The sequence below is a fragment of the Falco biarmicus genome, chromosome 3 (assembly GCF_023638135.1).
Source record: "Falco biarmicus isolate bFalBia1 chromosome 3, bFalBia1.pri, whole genome shotgun sequence".
NCBI lineage: Eukaryota > Metazoa > Chordata > Aves > Falconiformes > Falconidae > Falco > Falco biarmicus.
This window is the reverse complement of record NC_079290.1, coordinates 118,674,806-118,696,663: the sequence shown is the minus strand read 5'-3', so window position 1 is coordinate 118,696,663 and position 21,858 is coordinate 118,674,806. Positions and strand designations below refer to the sequence as shown.

The 21,858-nt window shown below is 47.1% G+C and overlaps 1 protein-coding gene across 1 annotated transcript in view; it reads left to right on the top strand.

The window, feature by feature from the left end:
- Positions 1 to 21,858, top strand: part of GRIK3 (glutamate ionotropic receptor kainate type subunit 3) — a 123,603-nt gene that overhangs the window by 90,428 nt on the left and 11,317 nt on the right. The window contains exons 10-13 of the mRNA XM_056333310.1: positions 1,616 to 1,819; positions 10,808 to 11,031; positions 16,959 to 17,077; positions 19,783 to 20,000. Of these exons, the coding sequence (XP_056189285.1) occupies positions 1,616 to 1,819; positions 10,808 to 11,031; positions 16,959 to 17,077; positions 19,783 to 20,000 (765 nt within the window). The remainder of the gene's footprint in view (positions 1 to 1,615; positions 1,820 to 10,807; positions 11,032 to 16,958; positions 17,078 to 19,782; positions 20,001 to 21,858) is intronic.

Sequence of the window (21,858 nt, the reverse complement as noted above, 5' to 3'; positions counted from 1 at the left end):
TATATTACTGAAGCGAGTGGCGTCCTAATGTTCAGTGCTTCGGCTGTTAAATATGTATGTAATCCCTACAGCGCTTCCCAAAATTAATAGTGCTTTATGGCTGCTCTGAAGCTGGTGTATTTATATCAAGATCCATAGATTCAGCTGATTCACAAACAAAGCACTAATTCCAGAGAAAAAAGCTGAGGAGGCGGCCAGGGAGAGCAGGATTTAACCAAGCTGTGCTGCCAAGCTAAACTCTATAGGCGTGATGTTATCGGTTTTGCTTTATAATTCTGCAAATCGAGCTTTGTGTGCTCTCTCTCGTCCCCACCCTGCTTTGAGGCCGAGCAGGCACCTCCTACCTGCTTGCCTGCCCACCCAGTGGGTGGCAGAGGTCCCCCACAGCAGAGGTGCAGGCTGGCAGATTGTGCTGGAAGCCAAAAACCACCAACCCCCAGGCCGGCACAGCCCAGCTCTGGGTCCTGACCCCCCTCCTCGGCATACCCACCAGAGACTGGGCACCTGCGTTCCACCAGACCAGGCATCTTGGTAGTACTCTAACTGGGACTCAGAACTTCCCTCCTGCAACTTCAAGCCCCCCGTCCCCGTGCAATATCACAGGGACTCCAGCAACGTGGCTGCCTTGGCGGAGCAAAACATGAGCCCTCCCCTCACTGGCCACCCCGCAGGCAAGGACAGTAGCCTTGCAGATACCTTCAATTTGAGCCACGTGTTAACTGCTGTTAATATCTCAGCCTCCCTTTGCCTTCTAGCTTTAGCCTGCTGCCTACCATCTTTTGCCATTTCCATCTGTCCTCTACACGTTTTCTCCCTCGGGCTCCCCCGTGTCCCTCGTCCTTGGTGACTGCCCAAGCCTGATACACACCCAAGGGCTGTGCAGTTTGCTGTGTTTGCGGACCTCACCTGCCAGCCTCCGCTAAAGGGGCAGGGATCCTTAGGGCAAAGCCCGCTATAAAGCACTTTATTAGTCATTTTTCACTTGCACCGGTGCTTGGCACCACGGTGATTAAAGACACCCCCCAACCTTTCCACAGCAGCCATAACTGGAGCAGATGGCAGAAACTTTCTCCGGGCAGCAGTAGGGCTGCATGGGGACAGGGTATCCCACCAGGCAGTGCCAGCAAAGAGGAAGGCAAGCTGAACTGGGGAACATTTGGGGCTGGCCACCAGCCACGCACAGCTCCCTCGCCCTTAACCCACCAGCCTCTTGCTCGCCGTTGCTGTAGAGAATAACAGGTACTGCAGTGCGGGTCGGCTGCATTTCTGCTGTGGGGGACTTGGGGTTGATTTTGCCCTCCCCCCATTTTGTTGTTTCTCAACATTCTTCTTTTTTAGAGCATGAAATGGTTATTTTTCTCTCTGAAATCCTACCAAATGGGAAACAGTTGGCTGCTCAGAAGAGACAAAATTAAATTTTGTGGGGTAAACAAGGTTGCTAATTAGCTGATGTGCTGTGCAAAGTTAATTTATTCCCAACATGTCACAGTGCCAACCCTGTTTGAAGAGCCTGGGTCTCATGGCTCAGGCTGGCCCGCAGTGGCAGCCCTGCCTCCAGCGGGAGCTGGGACCCCGGCTGACCCTTAACGGGGACTTTTTGCCTTCCCATGTGCAGGAAGAGCCCTTTGTCATGTTCCGTAAGTCTGACACGGCCCTGTTCGGGAACGACCGCTTTGAGGGTTACTGCATCGACCTCCTGAAGGAGCTGGCCATCATCCTGGGCTTCACCTATGAGATCCGGCTGGTGGAGGACGGGAAATACGGGGCACAAGATGAGAAGGGGCAGTGGAACGGCATGATCAAGGAGCTCATTGACCACGTGAGTGAGGCCCATCTGCGGCATGGGCAGCCGGTGGCTGCCAAGGGGTGGCTGTGCCCAGGCTGTCCCCAAGGCTTTCTGCCTGGGGTGGGACAGGTGGCCACTGCTCGCTGGCTCAGGATAGCCGCAGCAAGTGCCCAACCCCGCCTGGGCTCTGTGTTGCACCATTGGTCAGAAGAGTATCTCTTTGCCTGACTCTTCTAAACATTCATTTGGAGTTTCTGAAAATGGACTTTCTCACAGTACAGAAATGGCTGAAGCTGCAGAGCCTCGCCACCAGGCTGCTGCCCCACAGTGGGTTGCAGGCTGGGCACGCAGAGGGGAGGGAAGAGCGTTCTCCGAGGCCAGGTTGCACACAGGCTCTCCTGAGCCAGCAGTGTGGCCGCCTGGGCACTTTGTGCCTGCTCGCATCCCCCTGAGGATGATGCTGCTCTGCCCCTGACAAACACGGTCCAGAGCACAACACCGAGCTGGCTTTGGGACCCCAGACATGTCCAAGATACAGCTCAGCTGAATCCAGATGATGTATCCAGACTGTAAGAGCAGGTGTGCAGGGGACAGTTTAATACTTTTTTTTTTTTTTAATAAACACAGCTTATTTTCTAAAATCTCCTGGGACATGGAGCTCCCCCTGCAACAGAGCAGCTGTGCTTTCCCTTCTGCAGCCACTTCTAAAAGCCCATTAAACACCAGCAAAACTGTTGTGGCAGCTTTACTCTCGCAGACACCAAGAAGTCACCTAGTCTGAAACTTCAATGCACAGGCAGAGCTTGCTCAGTTTCCTAATTAGATACTTTGCCTCCAGGACATCCTGTGATCCCAGAAGCCCAGTTAGGGAAGTGAGGAAAGCTGGCATTTTTATCAAGCTCTGGTTCCCAGACAAGGTCTCTAAAATAAAAGATCAGGACAAAACTAATCTATGATCTCCTCACCACGGGCAGCGATATAAGCAGTCCTAGAGCTGTAACACAGCTCTCTTCTCCTGAATATCCTGGTCAAGTGGTGCAGCCCTCAGACCACCTCTCAAGTTCCTGGTTACGTTTTGAAAACATCGCCTAAGCAGAAAAGAGACAAAAATAATCCTACATACATAGCAGCTGCGATGCCTCTACAGTTCATGTGAGAAGAATATATTTGCTGGGTGAGTCACTTCAGTAAATGGGCTTCGCTGTGAATAGATAACAGCCCTGTCTGGTGGCGAGACTGCGGAGCTGGGGCTCAGGGATCGAGGTTGTGTTTCTGGGTTTGGCCTGTCTGCCCTAAATGACATTGGACAAGTTGCTTCTGTGCAATACTTCCTCCATCTGTAAAAGGCAGATGATAATGATTATGTCCCTTATAGGGACAAAGCGATGCTTAATCAGTTTAAGAAGAGCGCTGCAGTCCTTAGATGGCTCACCCCAGAGAAGCGGGAAGCGCGGCAAGGGCATGCAAGGACAGCCCTCAGGGGAGCGTGATGCTGTGTGGGGAATATGCCACAGGCTGTGCAAACCTGCCTTTGTAGTTTTGCTTCCAGAAAATTCTATACAGCTCAAAATACAGATTTTATAGTCTCTTATGCAACAGCCTGGTTAAGTTAGGCAAGTGACAGCATCCCAGTGGAAGAGACTGGTGTTTTGCTGCTCCGAATGATGTGTGTGACATAGATACAAGCAGACACAGAGCACAGGCTGCAATCCTTGGCAGTGTGCTCTGGGACATGGTTCCTGTGGCCCCACAGCCGCTGCTGGGAGCAGAGTCTGTGGCTCTCACTGTAGTGCAGGGCTCTGAAGAAGTAAATTGCTCCAAAGCAGGAAATACGATATAGGGAATAGAAGCCAGACCATCATTTAGTCTGAACTGTGTAACTTCCAATGTCCTGCAAGATGTTATGGGGCTCTTGGGAGGCTTTCAGCCATTCTCAAAGTTGTGGTCAGCTAAAAGAGACAGACCAAGAAGGTATGGGGAACAACCTTTTTAAGTAACATAAAATTCATGGTCAACCTGCATTAAAGTATTTCTTGGCTGACTATTTAAAAGCAAATTAACATGCAGCAACAGGAAAAGACCAAATTCCCTCTTCTTGCGTGTTTTACTGTAGCATCAAGTTTGAACTCTGCTTTCTAATAGGTGTGGTTGGGTGCACACCTTGGAGTGATTGATAACCATTGGCCAAACCCCACATGAAGCCATTATTTTCTTTATCTGCATGTCATTGCTTTTTATAGCAGTGTTTATATAAAGCATTAAAAAGTGAAACAGCAAGCAGATGGGGCCCTTCCTCAGCATCAAAGCATCTTCAAATCTTGTGGGGAAAGGAACAACTGACGGGCACTTTGCAAAGGGAAAGTTCAAATTTATTTCACACCTAGCAGGAAGAGCATTGGAGACAGCTTTCAGAGTTGTAGTGATGAAAACAGGGCTGCCCACACTCTGAGTTTGATATCTGGGCTGGCTTTCCTCCATATTCAGTGTCTCCTTCTCGTAAAGAATTGGGATCGTTCATGTGGGAGCTTAAAGCAGGCAGGATTTTGTGAGGTCCCAACACCCAGGCCAGGATTAACTCTATGCAGGAAGTCTGCGCGTTGCTGAAGACCCACTTAACTCCTGTGCATCTGAGACTGAGATCCTGGGACTGCTGCGGTACACCAGCTCTGGTGGGCTGAACTGACGTGCAGGCTTGGTTGAATACCCTGTGCATAAGAAAAAGTGCTCCTGAGGTGAAATAAGGGGCTAAAATGATGCTTGCTATCCCTTGGAAGGTCTGAGAGCCATGGGAGTAGCAGACATTACGTACCAGGCATAGTCCAATCCGAGGCAGAAATTGGGTGAAAAGGAGAAGGGCAAAGCAAGGGGCAGCGCATCACTCAGGATGGCCTTCTGCTGGGCTGGGGGGTACAGCTGGGAGCTGGGCATAGGTGGCAGGCAGGGTAGCCCAAGCAGATGTGGGACTGTAGTGTCTCAGGGATGATTGGTGCCTACCACACAAAGGTGCAAATCACAGTGCACATGACAGAGGCCAGGCTGTTTACACAAGTGAGCTCTCACGGCTTGTTTTGGAGTCACGCATCATCCTTCTTCCCCTCTCCTCTCTGATCCAGACATGCCTGGCCATAGGCAGTAATGCCTTGGGCTACGATCCTTTGTAAAATTGCTTTGTTTCTAGTCTGGCCTTAAGCGTAAACAGGAAAAGCAACAGCAGTCGGAGCAGCTCGCAGCATGACCCTGTCTTCCAGGTCCCCAGTAGCAGGTCTGGAGAAGACAGCCTCATGCAGTTAGATGCAAAAAGCCCTGCCCCGCTGCCTTTCATCTGCAGCTCATCTTTCATCACAAAAAAAAAAAATCCCTGTTTTGACAGAATTCAGTCCGTTCCCTGGAGAACTAGACTCTTTCCCCACTGCAGTTTGATTTTTATTGTCACTTTCCCTGGACACTCCTGCAGAGTCCTCAATCAGACGGGCCATGAGAACTGAATTTGCTCACAGTACTGGCATTTGGGGAGGTCTGGGGCACCCAGGTGACACGGAGAAGCTCCTGTGCCCAGCACCCATTATAAACAGGGAATGTGGCAACTGTCAGATCCCCTCCTTTCATCAGTAGTGAACTGTTACTGATATTTATTCATAGAAATTATTATTGATACAAGCAAAACTACACCATGCATTTGTGGGCCATCCATTCTGATTTATAAATTCTAAGTTGTCTGTCAAAATACTGTCTGCAAATCTTCCCTATAGTTTGTGGGCAGAATCACATAAAACCAGCAGAATGAGTCATTCTGGACATTTTGCACAAACTTGTTCACAAATAAAACTTGTCTTCTGCTGAGACAGTGCATATCAAATTTCCTTTCATTCTGAAACTTCATGTGGGAATAAAAAAGGTATGGAAAATAACAGGGTTTCTAATGGAAATCCCTGCCAATGGTAACTATAGAAAAGATGTAATATCTATCCTTAGGGATGATTTATGACAGTTGATTTAACACTTTCACAATAAGTGGGCATTTATTGACAGTAAATTCTGGCAGAAATACATATTGCACCACACTGCCACATTCCCTTTCATGTTCCTGCACTGGTGGATGTTTATTTGAAGTGCCATGAACTGGGGATTCATTTGGAAGCCACTGGGCCAGGAATAGGGAAAAAACAGTTTCGTTAAATGAAGGTCCTCCATCTCATGTTTAGACACTGCAGGAACTCATAATTAGGGGGCAGAAGCAAAAAAGCCAAAACAGCTGGCTGCACTTTCTCCTTTTGTGCCCAGCATCGTTAATTGGGTGGATTCATTTTTATCATGTTCAGTGATCCAGGTGATGGAAGCATACTGAAGTGTACGTTGGGAGCCCTGCGTTTTCTGCAGGTGTCTCTGGACCTGCCTTTCCCTCCCCTGGCTTGCTCACCTGCCAGTAATTCATAGGATAGGGCTTGTCTCTAAAAACATGGCCCTTCTCACTTGGATCCTACAGCCTGTGACATCCCCCAGGTACAATTAATGGCAGTTCCCTCTCTGAAGAACTTCCTTAAAGAAAAGATTACAAGAGTCCCAACAGGACTTTACAGTCCTCATTTCTCCTCTTTGGCTTACAGCTAGGTTTTCCCTGCCGACATCTGTTCTTAATTCCCAACTGATATTAAATAAATGCATTGACAAAAATTATGTCTAAATTAGGCCTGAAATGACAAGAGCAGCCATTAAGAGCTGGAGTCAGACAATTAACGCTGACCCCCAGCCGCACGGTGCATGTGGTGGCAGGCCGAGGTGCATCTGGGATGCTGCTGGGCACGACCTCACTCTCCTCAAGCGTCACCTCTCACGCTGAGTGTTTTCCTATCCCTGGCCAGCCAGAGAGGAGGGCTGCGGGCACAGGGCTCTCGGCAGAGCACTCCAGTGCCTTGTAAAGCAGCAGCCCCTCTGTCTCCAAGCCATGGGCTGCAAGAGAAACTGGCTGTCCTTTGTCATCCTCCAGCGCTCTGGGGCCTCTGTGCCCAAGGACACCCAGGTGCTGGCTCTGCTGCAGGGAAAGATGCAGGAGTGAGGCCAGCATGCAGCAGACCCAGGGAGGGGTACGAGGTGCAGGAGCATGGCACAGCAGCTGAGTAATCAAAGCAGGGAGGAGGGCAGAGAGGGGAGTTGAAGCGAGGTGGTGGGAGCAGAAGAGCAGAAAAGCACCGCGGCCCCAGCACTGGCAGTGGTGGTGGCAAAAAAGACCGAGGGATGAAAGTGTCGATGCTGCCAGACAGACACCTGAATAACAATTAAATTAGTAAAATATGCACTATTTATCTGTCTCTCAGACAACACACACATAATTAGTTTATGTAAATACCTGAGATTGGAAAAAATAAGCACAGAGGCAGCTTATTTTCTTGAATAAATATTTATCTTGGTGCTTATGCTGTTTGCGGGCTCTGCTGCGACTGGCCGTCACAGGCAGCTTTCCTCTGGCAGAGGTTGGGTGCTGCAGGATTTCCACAGTCACCGTGGCTGTGCAGGAGCTGTTCTGACCCACAGGCCACACTCCCCTGATAACTGAGAACTCAAAGATAAGACTTAGCATTTTCTGATAAAAGCCAATAGCTCTGCAGAGAATACGATCCTCCATCCACTGAACGCCCGGTGAACTCGCATCAGTTCCAACCAAGTGAAAATGCTGTAGCACTGGGTGAATAAGGAGATCCAAACCCTCCAAGGTGCGTTAGAGAAGCGTCTGCATTTGGTTTGTAGCTGCCTTGGCAAAATTCATCTTTTTGGCCTCAATTCAGCAGAACACTTAAGAACATACATAAGACTTGGAAGGCGTGCAAGCTCCAGTAAAACAGAAGCGTGTGCTTAAGTGGTTTTGCTGGACAACAGCCTTTAAGCCACTGGCACTTGCTATAATTTGTCATTTAAAAAAAAAAATCCATCTTACTGTGCAACAGCGTAAAAGTTGGGGCTGAGTGAAGGAAGCAGTCAGGGCCTGATAATTGACTTCCCAGTTTGTAATGTCAAAGCACGACAAATGAAAGCTTCACCCTTGGTGGGTTTTGATTTAGATCCTCTCTGTCAGCAAGCCCTTAATTAGAGGCCACCTTCAGAAAAATCTGCATTGATAAAAAGGATATCGAAGCGCAGCCCTGTACTGCCTTTAACAGTGCAGGATACCACACCAGACTGGGCTCCCTAATACATGCTCCGTTCTGCCTGCGTGTGACATTTACTGCCAAGGACACGGGGCTGTGATCAAATCACAGGAGCTGCTGAAATGACACAGTAAAATTTTATTTCTGCACTAAAAGCGTTTTGATCCTTGGGCATCCATGCAGATTTCTCTCTCCATTTTCTGTGGTAAAGCATAAACTCCTAGCTGTTACTTAGCTGGGTATATCATTTTGACAAATTTGGCTCAAGATCTTTCAGACAGGCAGTTGCTAGCGAGCACTGACCACAGAACTGTTCATTTGTTTCCTCCTTCAGAAAAATCTGTAGCCAAATCCTTCAGTATCTCCTTCAGTTTTCCCTGTTGAGTCAGGACACCCACACAGAAGCGATGGAGGAACTAAAATGCTGTATTTCTTTTGTTTCTTCTGCCTCATGACTTTAGAGACTGATAAGCCAAAATTCTCAAGTGTGCTGTAACGTGGGGAGAGTGGCTGAGCCGTGAACCTGCCAGGCACCCTCTGCCAGGACAGTACCAAGGATGCAGGTCCCGCTCCCAAGATGCAGAACTTCACCATCTCAAGCTGGACAGCCAGCATGGCCTGTCTGCTTCTAAAAACCTCTGTCCTTCAGTTTGCATCAATGTCACCATACCCACAGCTGGCACAAAACGGCTCACTGGGAAAATACTGTTTCTATTTTCTCTAAGTTTTGACAAATGCCAGTGATTGAAATGGGCACTTTCCATACCAAGCAGATTTAAAAATCTATTTCCATTTGGAAAAAGAAGGAAAGGGAAACAACCAGGGCTCAGCTGAAGAACCGTGTTTAAAAAATATTACATCATTTTTATCTTTGTTACAGAACTCCTGAAACACTTCTATTCAGGACCTATAAGCTACGTCCTTGGAGAGGAGATCCCTTTCATACACACACAGACATATGTAACGGGTAAAAGCTCATGTAGAAACTCTTCATATAGAAAAAAGTAATTAAAAATATTCCACTGACTTTCATCATAGATTTGCAAGGTCAAATGAGACCATTAGTCTGGCTTTCGTCCACAACTCACACCAGAGATCTTCACCAGTTTCTTCAGCTGTTTCTGTTGGAGTAAAGCATGTTCTAGCAAGACAGCTAATATTGATTTAAAGTTTGCAAGTAATGACAAATCCGCTATATCTCTAGGTAATTATCACCCATGGTTAATTTAGAATTTTAATTTTCAGAAGCAGATGTTAAATAAATCTTGCACGGGTACACTAGGCACCTGGCACGGGGGGAGGTACCTCTCAACTTCAGAAACGTAATTTATGTGCCTGCATTTCCTCTGAAGTCAATGATACCGAAAGAGTGATTTGCAAGCCCCAAGCAAGGCAGCTGACATTGAGGTAGCCTTGGATGTATTTACTTAAGGTTTTCCTAGGAACCTGAATGAATGTTTAGTGAGAGGAATGAACACAGCTCTTAACCAACAGAAAGGTTGTGTGTGGTTGCTCACTGAATCTAGCACAGAAATTACTAAATAACAGAAATAAGAGAAAGAAACAATTCATACAAGAAGTCAGGATGAAGAATATGCTCAGCTGAAATTCCCTGTGCAGCTCAGACAGTTCCAACATGACAAACTGTGAAGTCCACCATTAATTAGCAAAAGCATTTCCTAGGTGGGGCTTGCAACCATACGCACAGAAGAAAGATGTAAGGGGAACCGTGTGAGGTTTTCTCGCTCCCGCCAGCCAGGCAGGCTGCGAGCATTCCCAAACAGCAGCGCTCCTACCCTCTGTCACAGCTTCCTTAAAATGAGTCTTTCAAGCTGTATCAAGGAGTTGACTGAGGGAAAAAAAATTGAACCTTTTACATCATGCTGCTACATTACTTTCTGCAACTTCATTCTGGAGTGGCTTCCCTCCGCGACTTTCTCCTCTTGCAGCAATACCAAAAGGAAGGCCAACAGAAACAAATCATCTCTGCCAACGGTGGGATTTGCACACAGCAAACTCTCGGTTGTAAAGAGTTCTGTGGCAAGAAGCAAGCACAGTGAGGATCACAGAAGTTTTAACCATTGTAAAATGTAATTCTTCTGACCACTTTGAAAAGCCTATCAGAATGAGCTCATCGCATCTGGGCAAAAGCTGCGGAGACTGTAACATCTCTCTGTTGTCTGCACTGTATTTCATGAGCTAACATCAGCCAAAAATCTGTAAGATGAAAGTCACGGAGTATAATTAGCAAACAAAAGACCACGTTTTGCTCCCCAGCCCACTGGTTTAAATCTGGAACAACTCTTTTAAAGATGGCCAACACATCTACACCACCACCTCCAGAATCCCACCCAGTGTGTTTTGGAGACCCTGTGTCTATGTTGGGGTTTTGTTAAGTTGATAAGAAGCATTTATAATAACTGGACCATATTATATCAGTCCCAAGTTCCACCTGTCCTGTCTCAGGTGTTCTTGTGCCTAACGCACACAGAACGGTCCCTGGCCCCTCACCTGGAGGGCTGTGCGGGGAGCTCACAAGAAAGCTGCCCAAACACCGTCCGTGACCAACGCAGCGCAGCTCTGGTGACAGCTTTGTGCTTGCCAGTACAGCAAGATTGCAGGTCTGAAGGGGAACAGTTGGTGCCAGGCACAGAGGGCTCTGCCTGAGCCAGGACGGGGGGCAGGAGGTGCAGCCTGGCTCTGGCAGACGCACAGAGCAGATGTACCCCCTGTGCAATGGGAAGGGGGAACCCCAGGGCTGCGCTTTGGGGCTCTTTAGCCCATTACTGCAGCGTGACTGCTGCAGGGATGGAAACGTCTTGGTTCCTAACGCCTTCTTTCTCTCTCCCTCTGTGTCTCCCTCCCTCTGCGTTGCACACAGAAAGCTGATCTGGCCGTTGCTCCTCTCACCATCACCCATGTTCGGGAGAAAGCGATAGACTTCTCCAAGCCCTTCATGACCCTGGGGGTCAGCATCTTGTACAGGAAGCCCAACGGGACCAACCCCAGCGTGTTCTCCTTCCTCAACCCCTTGTCTCCTGACATTTGGATGTACATCCTCCTTGCCTACCTGGGAGTCAGCTGTGTGCTCTTTGTCATAGCCAGGTAAGGGGACACTGGTGCCACCCCATCCAACTGCTATCACGCCACATCTGCTGCCATGCGATAAGACACCCTCCCCCTGCCCAGATCTGTTTTGCTGCCTGGTGTGTTCAGGGATCCAGCCACCCAGTGGGAACCACAGCATTAAACCCACGTCATTAATGAAATTACTTTTGGTCCATTACCAAAGGCAGGCTGGTCTCTTGGTGTCGGGTTGCTCCTAACTGCCAGACTCCCGTGCTGTGCTCTCTTTCGGACCTGTATCTCAGAGTGTTTGTAGAGGTGATGCAAACCCCGTGGTGAGAATCAAAGATAAGCTATTCACAGGGGAAATCTGTTTCCTTCTTTGCTAACTAAAGCCTGCATTATAGCCTTTGTACTGTTTTACCATACTAAATGTGCTTGTGTTTGTTTGCTTTATTAACATAAACATGTAAGCCTCTTTTGTTGTATCAAGGCAGGCAGTTCCACACATTTTACAGACTTCCAGTACAAAAGAATTTTAAAACACACTTTCTTTTATGATTTTAGAAATGTTGTTGCCTTTCCATTTCATTAGCACCTCCCTGGTATAATGAAGGGTAATTTTCCTGCTCTATATCATTCACCATTCCAGCTCCTGTTAGGTCAGTTCTTACCCACTTTCTCCAGCAAGAAGCCCAGCCTCTCCGCTGTGTCCTGGACACAAAGCTCCCATGTCCCGGACCATTTTCAGCTCCTGTTTCTGAACCTTCCACCAGCAAAGCTCCCACAAACCCTTCTCTGTATCAAAAGAATGGAGAACCCGTCGCTAAGGATCAGACAATGTGTCTGTTAACAAAATTAATATGCATCTAATTAGCATGTTTTAAACCTGTATATTTAAAAGCATCATTTGCATAATTGCATGTGTTATTAATTTCACAGAGTCTTTGATGAGGCACACAGTCCAGGGCTGCTCTCAATACATGATTCCACCTTTTCAAACCAAAACAAAGCGCTTGCCTCCCTCCTGCCAGGCAGTCGCTCTCCCTGGCCACACACAGCCCCTGCTGGATGTCTAAATACTTAGGGTAAAAGCCTTCCCCGGGGAAGTTTCCTAAGCACAATCGGCAATTAGACACTCATTTCTCATTTTTTCCAGTTCAAGTTATGCCAGTGGTGCCTTTAGAAACCTCCCTGCTAACCACACACCTGGGACTGGGGCTCTGTGCAGACCCCGCTAATCCAAGGGCTGCTGTGTGGTACTTTCCCCAGAGCATCCTTCAGAAACCAGCCTCTATCTAATCCACCGACACCAGATAGTCAAAGTAAAGATTAAATACAAAACTGCAGCAACCAGAATCCATTAACCCTCATGTTACAACAAATCTGCAATTTCCAACATCCCTCAGGTCCGTGGAGGCATTTAGAGATGATTTCCTGAGTTTACTGTGTAATATCCTAATTACACATAACAGCAGTTGTCAAAGCAAACTCGGCTTAGCAGACAGCATTAGCGCTCCAAACCATCTGGGATGGCAAAGCAGCTACATCATCCGATCCCTCCTCTGCAGAGGTGCAGAGCCGGAGAGGTTGCACTTCACTCTTCGAAGACACAGAAGGCCCACCCTGCTCAAGATTTTAACTGCAATTGTCCCCCTCCCTGGTCTTTGCAACGCATCTCTATCAAACGGCCATGCACCATGTTTCCAGGCACTTTCCTGAGGTCCCCCAGCAGCCGCCTGAGCGCGGGTGGCTTTGCACGCTGTGTTTGCACAGCGCCTGCTGGGAGCACAGGCCAGGGCTCTTGTAGCACTGCAGTACAAACAGCGACTCACAGAAACAACCTAACGGTTCCTTTCAGCAAGAAGGTGGTAGAACGCATGGAAATGGCAGCGCTTGTTATTACTGTATACTATTTTATAAGAGGATGGGAGTTGTGTTGCCTTTAACGCATCGCTAGACCTACCTGCCAGCTCTACCCTGGACCAGGCAAAATGCAACATATTTTGGCAAAACACTGCTGCCAGCTTTGTCCTGCCCCAGCTGAACGCGCTGGGAAGTCTGTCTGGGACTCCAGGGGTCAGGATGAGGTCCTCTGCAGTTTTGCTTTGTGTCAGAGACAGAAGAACCAGACACTCTCAGCAGGAAAAGATATCCATCTTGGAAAATGAACCCATGGTAATTACGAAAAGGAAAAATATTGCGATGAGTGATAGGCATTCACTTTATGTCTCTGTTAGCCATGCAGAACATAGCTAGATGAGCTCTGCTGCCATAACGTCTTTGGCTTTAATGCCATAAAGTATTAGACTGCTTGTATGGCTTGGAATGACAATTCAAATACAATTTTGTGTTTATGAGCTTATTTTTCCTAACTCATATGATGGCCAGATCCAACCCACATTGTCCAGATCCCACTTTCAAAGCATGTTAAATGTGCAAATTATATTTGCACATGAAATTCATTGCAGTAAACACTGAGGAAGGCTGAAGGAAATACTAGGATGGGCCCCGATGTGAGAACACCTTAGATGCCACTTTGTACAAGCAGGAAATACAGATGCTGTGTTCAGAGAGCAGCAGGGCTGCCCAGCCTCCAGCATGTCCTGCCATCGGCAGCGATGTGCACGCAGCACTTGCCCTGACCCACCAAGTCGGGCATCCAGGCACCCCAGCCAGGGACCTGCTAACCCCCTGCCCTGCCCAGTGCTGGAGGGCACTCTCTGCCCGGAGAGGTGGGGGCTGGGCGAGCCCCAACCCTGCCTGTGCCCAGACATGTGGCATCTGCCCTCAGGACCCCAGGGTCTGTTCCAACACCCCTCTGCTGACTGCCCTGGCACGATGAGCACAAGGACCACTGGCCAGGCTTTGTGGCTGACGTTGAGGGATGAAAACCTGAAGAACTGTAGTTTAGTCTCTGGTTTTGTTCTGAAATTACCTGAAACAAGCTTCATAATCTCTTTACATCACAGCAGTTACAATGTAATACAACAGTTTTTCCCTATCAGGCTATTTTTTGGCTGAAATTGAACCTATAAAATGTTGCAGCTACAATTTCTTTTTCACATGTTTTTCTCCTGACATTTCTTCTGTCTTCCTATTCTTTCAAAGAAAACCAAGTATCTGGTTTAATTAAAGTTCTACAGGAATGACCTTTTAACGCATTGAGATGGAAAACAAGAGATTTTATGGGGAAATATTTACTGCATTCAGAAGCAACAGAAACAATATCTGCTTTTGACCCCAGCAAGGCCTCTAAAACTCAATTCTTGGGAGAAAACCACAGTCAAAATAGCAAAGCCTTAATTCAGAGACATGAGTCTCCTGAACTAGACACCAGAGTCCTCTGCCGATGCTATAATCATAGGTCAATGCCACTTAAAACCAACTTCGGGACTATTTAGAGGCAGGCAAAGGATGTATTTGATCCATCTACCCTTTTAATCAGTCTTTCCCAGTTATTGATGGAGCTGCTGCTCCTGGACCCACCCCAGCCCCCAAAGAGCCATAAACACCAGCAATTTAGAAGGCTTCATGGGGGTAATTTGTCTGGTTACTCTGGTGCAAGGTTGCAAGTGGGCTGTGCAGCTGCCTGATTTGAATTGTCACCCTTCCTCAGACTCACACAGCCTTCAAATTACAGCTAATCACCTTTGGGTGCACAACAGGGCAGGTGGGTTTAATATTCATCTTAATTGCAACAAGGACTGGGTCATCCATAAGAAATTTCTCTGTAGATGTAATTGAGACCCAAAAGTATTTTGCATTAGATCTTTAAAACTTCTTTGAAATGCTTCCGTTTCCCTGCCAAAAAGGCCAAGAACAGACAAGAAAATAATCACAGTTTTTGATGAAATATTTCTCAGACCCTGCACCTGAGGAAGAGGGAAGCCGCAAGCCCATGATGAAGCTGGAGCAGCCCCCATTTGTTATAGCTTCAGCTGTATGGGGTCAACGAGCTCCACTCGCTCCTTCCTTCATTACCCCTCTGTTTCCACTAATGGTCCCACTTGCTTTTCAAGCACTGAAGACTCTGTCACTGCTTTGCAGTTTTCTGAATATTTCTCTGTAATTTGAGCAGCACCAGTAGGTTTTCACTCAGAAACCTTGAAGTTCTTCAGCGTGTCATCTTGTCAGGCTCATTTGATCTTACCAATTCCCTTTCTGTTTCATACTCTTTCATTGGCAGCCCAAGAAAGTTTTCATCTAATTCTTGAACTCTGGCTTTATTCAACAGAAAGAGCTCAGGTGCCATCCTTTATACACCTCTAGCATAAATTTACAGCAAGTTTCAAGGAACAGGCACCATGTAAAGCCAGGTCTGAATTCAGCCTGATTCTTTTCCTTTCTGGTTTTCTCTTATTTAAAAAAAGGAGAGGGAGGTGGGCAGTAAGAACAGCCCAGCCATTACCCGGACAAATGAGCCAGATTGTCAGGGTGCAGCCTGAGTGAGGCCTCTGGTTCTACACACCGCAAAATCTTGAGCAGGCAATGGTCCCTGCTGCAGAGAGGCAAGATAAAAGCAGAAGAAAAGAGAAGTCAAACTGTATCTTGCATGTGGAAAATAGAAACAAACAGTGAGATGGATATACCTATGATGAGCTTTCCTAAGACCACAAGAATTCGTGTGCATTGCACCCAGTCCATCCCCTATGATGGGGTCTGCCCCACAGACACAGCGCTTTGCCCCACTGAGTTCACATGCCCGGGGACCACAGCTCCGTGTTCACGGAACGTCCCCAAGTGTTAGGCTGCGAGGGGAGCCCCACAGCACGACTGTGCAGAGCAGAGGCTGGGGTAGGTGTTTGCCTGGGGGAGGTTTTTGTGCCAGGAGGGGGACCTGGGAGAGAGCCGTAGCTCTTCTTTCCAAATATATCCAACTGTCTGACTCAGGGCGCCCATAAAACTAGGCAACAAGACATCTCCTCGGGTAGCAGTGCATCTGGCAAGAGAATTACAGAGAGAAGTACCTCCTAATACAAACTGTGGGCTGGGCTTTGAGAAAGGGCTGTTGTGAAGCTACAGGGATTTCAGAAAGAAGCCAAGATGATAATTAATGCCTGGTTCAAAAGCAATTATTCCAATTATGTTTTTAATTTAATCTCTGCAAAATTTGGGACTCTTGGAAAACGCAAATAAAAAGCTCTAAAAATATTAATGTCTCTCCTGTCAAGCATCCTCCCCAGATCCTGGCTAAAAGAGCTACATTCATAGCGGCTCTTGCCTACCAATCCCAGGCAGAATTTGCAGAGATGATTGCAGAAAATTCCCTCGGTTTTGCCCATAAACGACTTACCCATGGGCGTAAGTGTTCTCCCACCACTTGCAACAGGGCCAAGCACTGCAGCAGTCCACAGTGAACCTACACCAACTTCCACTGCTGTGCTTGTGCCCTGACCATGCAGCATTCCTGCTTGTTAGGACAGTGCTTCTCACTTAGCTAAATCCTGCCCCAGTTCCCATGTGTGCTAGCAGGAGAGTCCCCTGAGATACTGTGGCTTGTCCCAGCTACTGCTGTAGATTCACTGTGGCATCTCTCCTCAGTTGATCTAGAAATGCCATTTTTCCTCACATTTTGAACTGTTACATACTAGAGTTTGTCTGCCCGCACCTTATCCCATCCCATAGTTACGTGTTCCAGTTGCTGTCATGTGATGCAGTATTGCATAGATGATGCAAAGTGACCGAAGGCACTGGGGACACAAGCTGAGATACCTCCGAAGGACCCGGCTTCCCAGGTTTCCTTGCTGTCTGCAATGCAGGACACGGGGCTTACAGCCACACTGGTCGCTTCGGAAAATCTTGGCTGAATTTGTCTTTTTCTTTAGTAAGCTACACAACTGAAGGGGTCAGCAGGCCCACACAGCAGCACGAGAGGTATTGAGGCTCTTTTTTTCCTGTTCCTTTAGGGTCTTGTCATGCCACATCCCGACTAACAAGCTCTTGCTTTCCATGTGCCACCGTAGGTTCAGCCCGTATGAGTGGTACGACGCTCATCCCTGCAACCCGGGATCAGACATCGTGGAGAATAACTTCACCTTATTGAACAGCTTCTGGTTTGGGATGGGAGCACTGATGCAGCAAGGTACGGCGGCACCTCCCCACCCTCACACCCTCCTGCCGGTTCTCCAGCACTGGCCTCTTGTCATGGCTTTTTAGATCTAAAATTCATGTTGTTTGTGACAGGAAAAAGATAAAACATCCAAACATCAGCACTGCCTCCTGGCTGGCCGCTGAAAGGCGGTGAGGTGCAGGAGAGGGGAGGCAGCTCTCCTCTGGCACCCCCGGGACCTGCTGTGCGGAAGCACTCACTGCCGGCGCATCTCGCTCCCAAGGGAGACACGCGTACGGCAGCACAGCACCCAAGGGAGCTGCTCCCTGGGGAGCCACGTGCATGGCAGCTGGCTGGGACCCAGGCCAGCAAAGGGCTGATGAGATACTGATCTCATCAGGGGGAGCCAGCTGTGAGCTCTCGGTGACTGTGTTTTTTCACTCACTTCGAACTTCATCTCCACGTGGACGCCCTCTGAGCCGTGCCTGCCTGGAAGGGATGGATACCTGGTGGGGGACGTGTGCCAGGGCTGAGGCCTTTCTGGGCACCCCAGAGAAAGGTCCAGGGTTCTTACACCAAAAAAGCCTTCTGATTTCTTATGCGTCAAAGCAGGCCACAGCTTTTCACTCTTTCTGGGTTTGTTGGTTGGGGGCGGGTGGCACCTACCTCTATTTGTACTTTCAGCCTTCTGTGGATCAAAGCCCCCATCCCACCAGCTCACCCCACAGCTGTGGGGATAGAGTCATCGCTCACCCCACGAGCTGGAGCTGGCTGCCAGCACACACGTGTGGCTGCAGAACAATAATTACTATTAATGAAGCATGCACACTCTGGCAGGTGTCAGAAGGAGCAGCTCCTGAGCCTGCCATCTGGAAGCATGCAGCTAGATGATGGAGTGGTGGTGTGTTCGCACGTGTGCTGCTGCTGGTGTGCGCAGAGGAGCACCCACCCACCGTGCCCCAAGGAGGGATGCTGCGTTCATCTCCCTCAGCTGTTTAATTCACCAAACTCAGCAGCATCCCACAGATGCTGCAAATTCCTACTTCTGTTACTTCAAACAATTGGTTTAATTTCAGGATGTCTATCCTGGCTCACTGTTTTAAATCAACTTTTACAGAAGAAAGGGCATCTTGCCCTCTGGTGTGTCTCCATTTTTATCCTCATCTGGTCATTCTGCACATTGTGAAATGGCCTGAAACTCCCTCTGGCATAGGGCAAAGAGGATGGCGAGATGCTCCTCTCCAGGCACCTCTGCCTGGCAACCACTGCATGCGAGACTGAATGTTTTCAGTGTTAACTGGTGTAAGATACCACAATGACAAGGACCTTAGAAATGGGGTATGGATGGAATTACATTCATATATGTGGATGAAATAGAGAAAATGGAATATATATAGATAGAATGGAGTAAATCTGTTAGGAAGACAGCAGAGAGGGAGCTTCTGAGCAGCTCCGAATAAGGAACAAAATTCAGCTGTGATCTAATTGCAGAAAATCCAGGAATAGAAATAAGTGGAAAATGTCAAACATTTGTCACACTTTAACTTACCATGTATCAGTAGTTATACCCAGAGAGCAAAAGAACCACAGCATCGCCTTGGTGGCATGCATGGTGCTACTGCTCCGTGCTCCTCCTGCTGCCACTGCTGCAGTGTATAATAGAGATTCTTCCCAGATCTCAGCTGCCCTGATGGACAGTGACAGTTCCCAGCAAGACGGTTTAGCAGGATGAATCATCCTTTTATCAGATGCTGATAAATGAAAAAAGCTGTATTCTTTTAAATTCTATTCTACATCTAAGAAGAAAAATATTTCAAAGCCAGACTGATGTCACACCATCCTGTGCATCAAAGGGCAAGAGATGGAATGGGAAAGAAGCGGCATCTTGAGAAGAACTGAAGCAGCCATCAATATCCAAGGCTCCTCTGCTTCCCGGTGCCTCCTCGTTGCACTCCGATAGGAGAAAAGCTACGCTCCATGCTATGCTTTGATACCACTCAGCTTAAAATTGCTTTGCAAAGCCCAATCCTTATTGCAAATTCCAGGTTGGCTATATCTTCTGAACGCCGTTGTTTCAAACCCAAAACTCTTTCTGGCTTTAAAAGGTGTCTCGGGCATTTACAAAAATAGCATAACCCATTTAGTCCTTCATGTCTGCTCAAAAAAAGGCATTCCAGACCTGTTACACCTTTTATGCTGTAACATCTCCTGCTTCCCTACTTCTAACTGATATTCAAAGTGCTGGACCCTGATAGTTCCTTTCTCCCGTTGTTTGATTTTTTAAAAAACCTTGTGTATTTGAACACACTCCCTAGAGTGAGTCCTTTGAAAAGTAATCCATATAAAAGCAAAGCACTTTTTAAATGGCAGAACAAAACACTCATAAAAGTTCATAAATAGCTTGCTATTTAAATCTCATAAAAGCAGCCTAGTTAATTACTTCAGTTTGAATGTTTCCTGTAAATTGTGCACTGTACCCAAGGTCAGCAATAAAGGGAGAGGGTTTTTCTGCAAATGCTACAAAAATCCCACTGATTTCCTTGCATGCAAGATGTCTGGATAATTTGCCTCAAAACCCGTTGGCTTTAATTACATAGCTGTTACAGTTTTGACAGTGAAACCTAATCCTTTATATATATCTATGTATGTACGTAATGTACATACATACGTGCATACGAAATAGGTCCTTCCTCTCTGTTTCTTCTTACCTCTTTCTCCTTCCCCCTCTCCTACCCCAGGCTCTGAGCTGATGCCCAAAGCACTGTCTACACGGATCATTGGTGGCATATGGTGGTTCTTCACCCTAATTATCATCTCGTCCTACACGGCCAACCTTGCCGCCTTCCTGACGGTGGAGAGGATGGAATCCCCCATCGACTCAGCAGATGATTTGGCAAAGCAGACAAAAATAGAGTATGGAGCAGTGAAGGATGGAGCTACTATGACCTTCTTCAAGGTGAGACCAGGTAGAGGCTTTCTACCTTCCTGGCAGAGACACAACGCTCTCAGGCCAATGGGAGCAAGAACAAAGAACCAAAGACAAAAAGCCTCTTAAGCCACCACTCCTTATAAGCAGGTTGTTTCTGTCTGACATCCTTGTCAAGACTTTGGTGGTTTGTTTACCTAGATTCACATCATGGCTAAATCCCCCACGCCCCGTCGCTAACTGAAGTGGCAATTACAAAATCATGTTGATTTTACAGCTTCAGAGACTACCCAATGGTGGCTCAGACACCCTAAATTGAAGCACATGGTAGACACAACAGGACAGGCGTACCTTATATTAAAGCTCTACAGAAAAATCTTATATTCCTTAAAGTACCTTCCCTAATTCCACATCTCACCCATTGCAGCTCCTCCCTTGTCTCTGCAAGGACAGCTCACAGAGCCCTCGAGGCTGACCCGGCCAGCCTTCAGGGACAGGCAAGAGAACAAATGAAACATAAAGCTGGACAGATGTTACAAAGTGCCCTCTCTGACCAGTATTTTTTCCAGCTGAAATACCTTTCTTGTCCTTCAGGTATTCATATTAATGTAGTCAAGTTCTATTAACCTCTGAAACTCAGTGCAAGGTAACACCACCAATGCATCAGAATTAAATGATATTAATTTATTCTCTTTAATTAATTTCAGAAGTTAGCCAACACGGCAGAGGAGGGTACTAAGAGCATTCGTATTTCACTATTGCTTGAAACTGGAGAAAAACTGAGAGGCCTAAAAAGACCTTTAAAACCACAGCTGGCCTATAAAAACACACTTTTTAAATAAAATAAAAAAAAAAAGAGTGAGAGAATAAATTAATAGAAATGAGGGGTGATTAATCTAAGGAATGATCACCCTGGTTGGAGAAGAATTTAAATGCAACAATGAACACAGAAAACCATCTTTCAAGGAAAGTTTTGGCATTAACTATGCAGGTGGTGCAGGGCCCCAGCCACACTGGGAGCATCGGCCAGAGCTCAGCGCCGCAGCACCCGATCAATGCCGATACTCTCCCTGGGTGCTTTGTCACAAGGCCACAGGAGCACAGGCAGATCAGAGCCTTTGGCTGCAGGAATGGGGCTGCCTTCCCCCTGCACCTCCGCTGAGAGCAGCGCTGGGACACGTTCCTTCCCCCTCCAGTCATCCGAATTCAGAAGGAAATATATGGGCCAAAGTGTGACATAGTTCATGCTTCAAAAAGCAGGCTGTGCCTAGAATACTGCAATAATTTGAATAGGCAGAGTATAAAGGCAGCTAGACTGGGCTGTCAGCAGTTTAATTGCCAAGACTCATTAAAGGAAGCCAATGTGCTGAATTTTAACAACAAGGAACAGCAGCATTCTTCTGCAACTTTTCTTGGCTATGAGTTGGTTATGGAGACACTATACTTTCCAAATCTCCATGCTTACTTTGACAGACAGCAACACTGATTGGTAAAGAAATATGAAGGATTTAGTCTGATCTTTAATTAATTCTGGGAAATGAAAATGTTGCCTAGAATAGGAGGTTGCTGCTGGTTAGTTTGCTTTCTGCAGTGGCGCCAATGCATGCAGTTTTGTCTTTGGCATGGTCAGATGCATTGTGTTACGTTCTGAAAGTAATATAAACCTAGAAAAGCTATCAGGAAAAGACAGGTTTTTTCTGTTGTGTTTTAACTACACTTTCCAATAAGAGTTTTATATGGGTATAAAAGAAAATTGTTTTTAAAAAAAAATAAATTAAGGACACGGTACATTTGTTGTTTCATATTGTTACCCATCAGAATCATTCTTCAGGCTTCTAACAGGCATTTAGTAGGGTGTATTAATGCCAGGTATTTTCCTTTTTCTTTG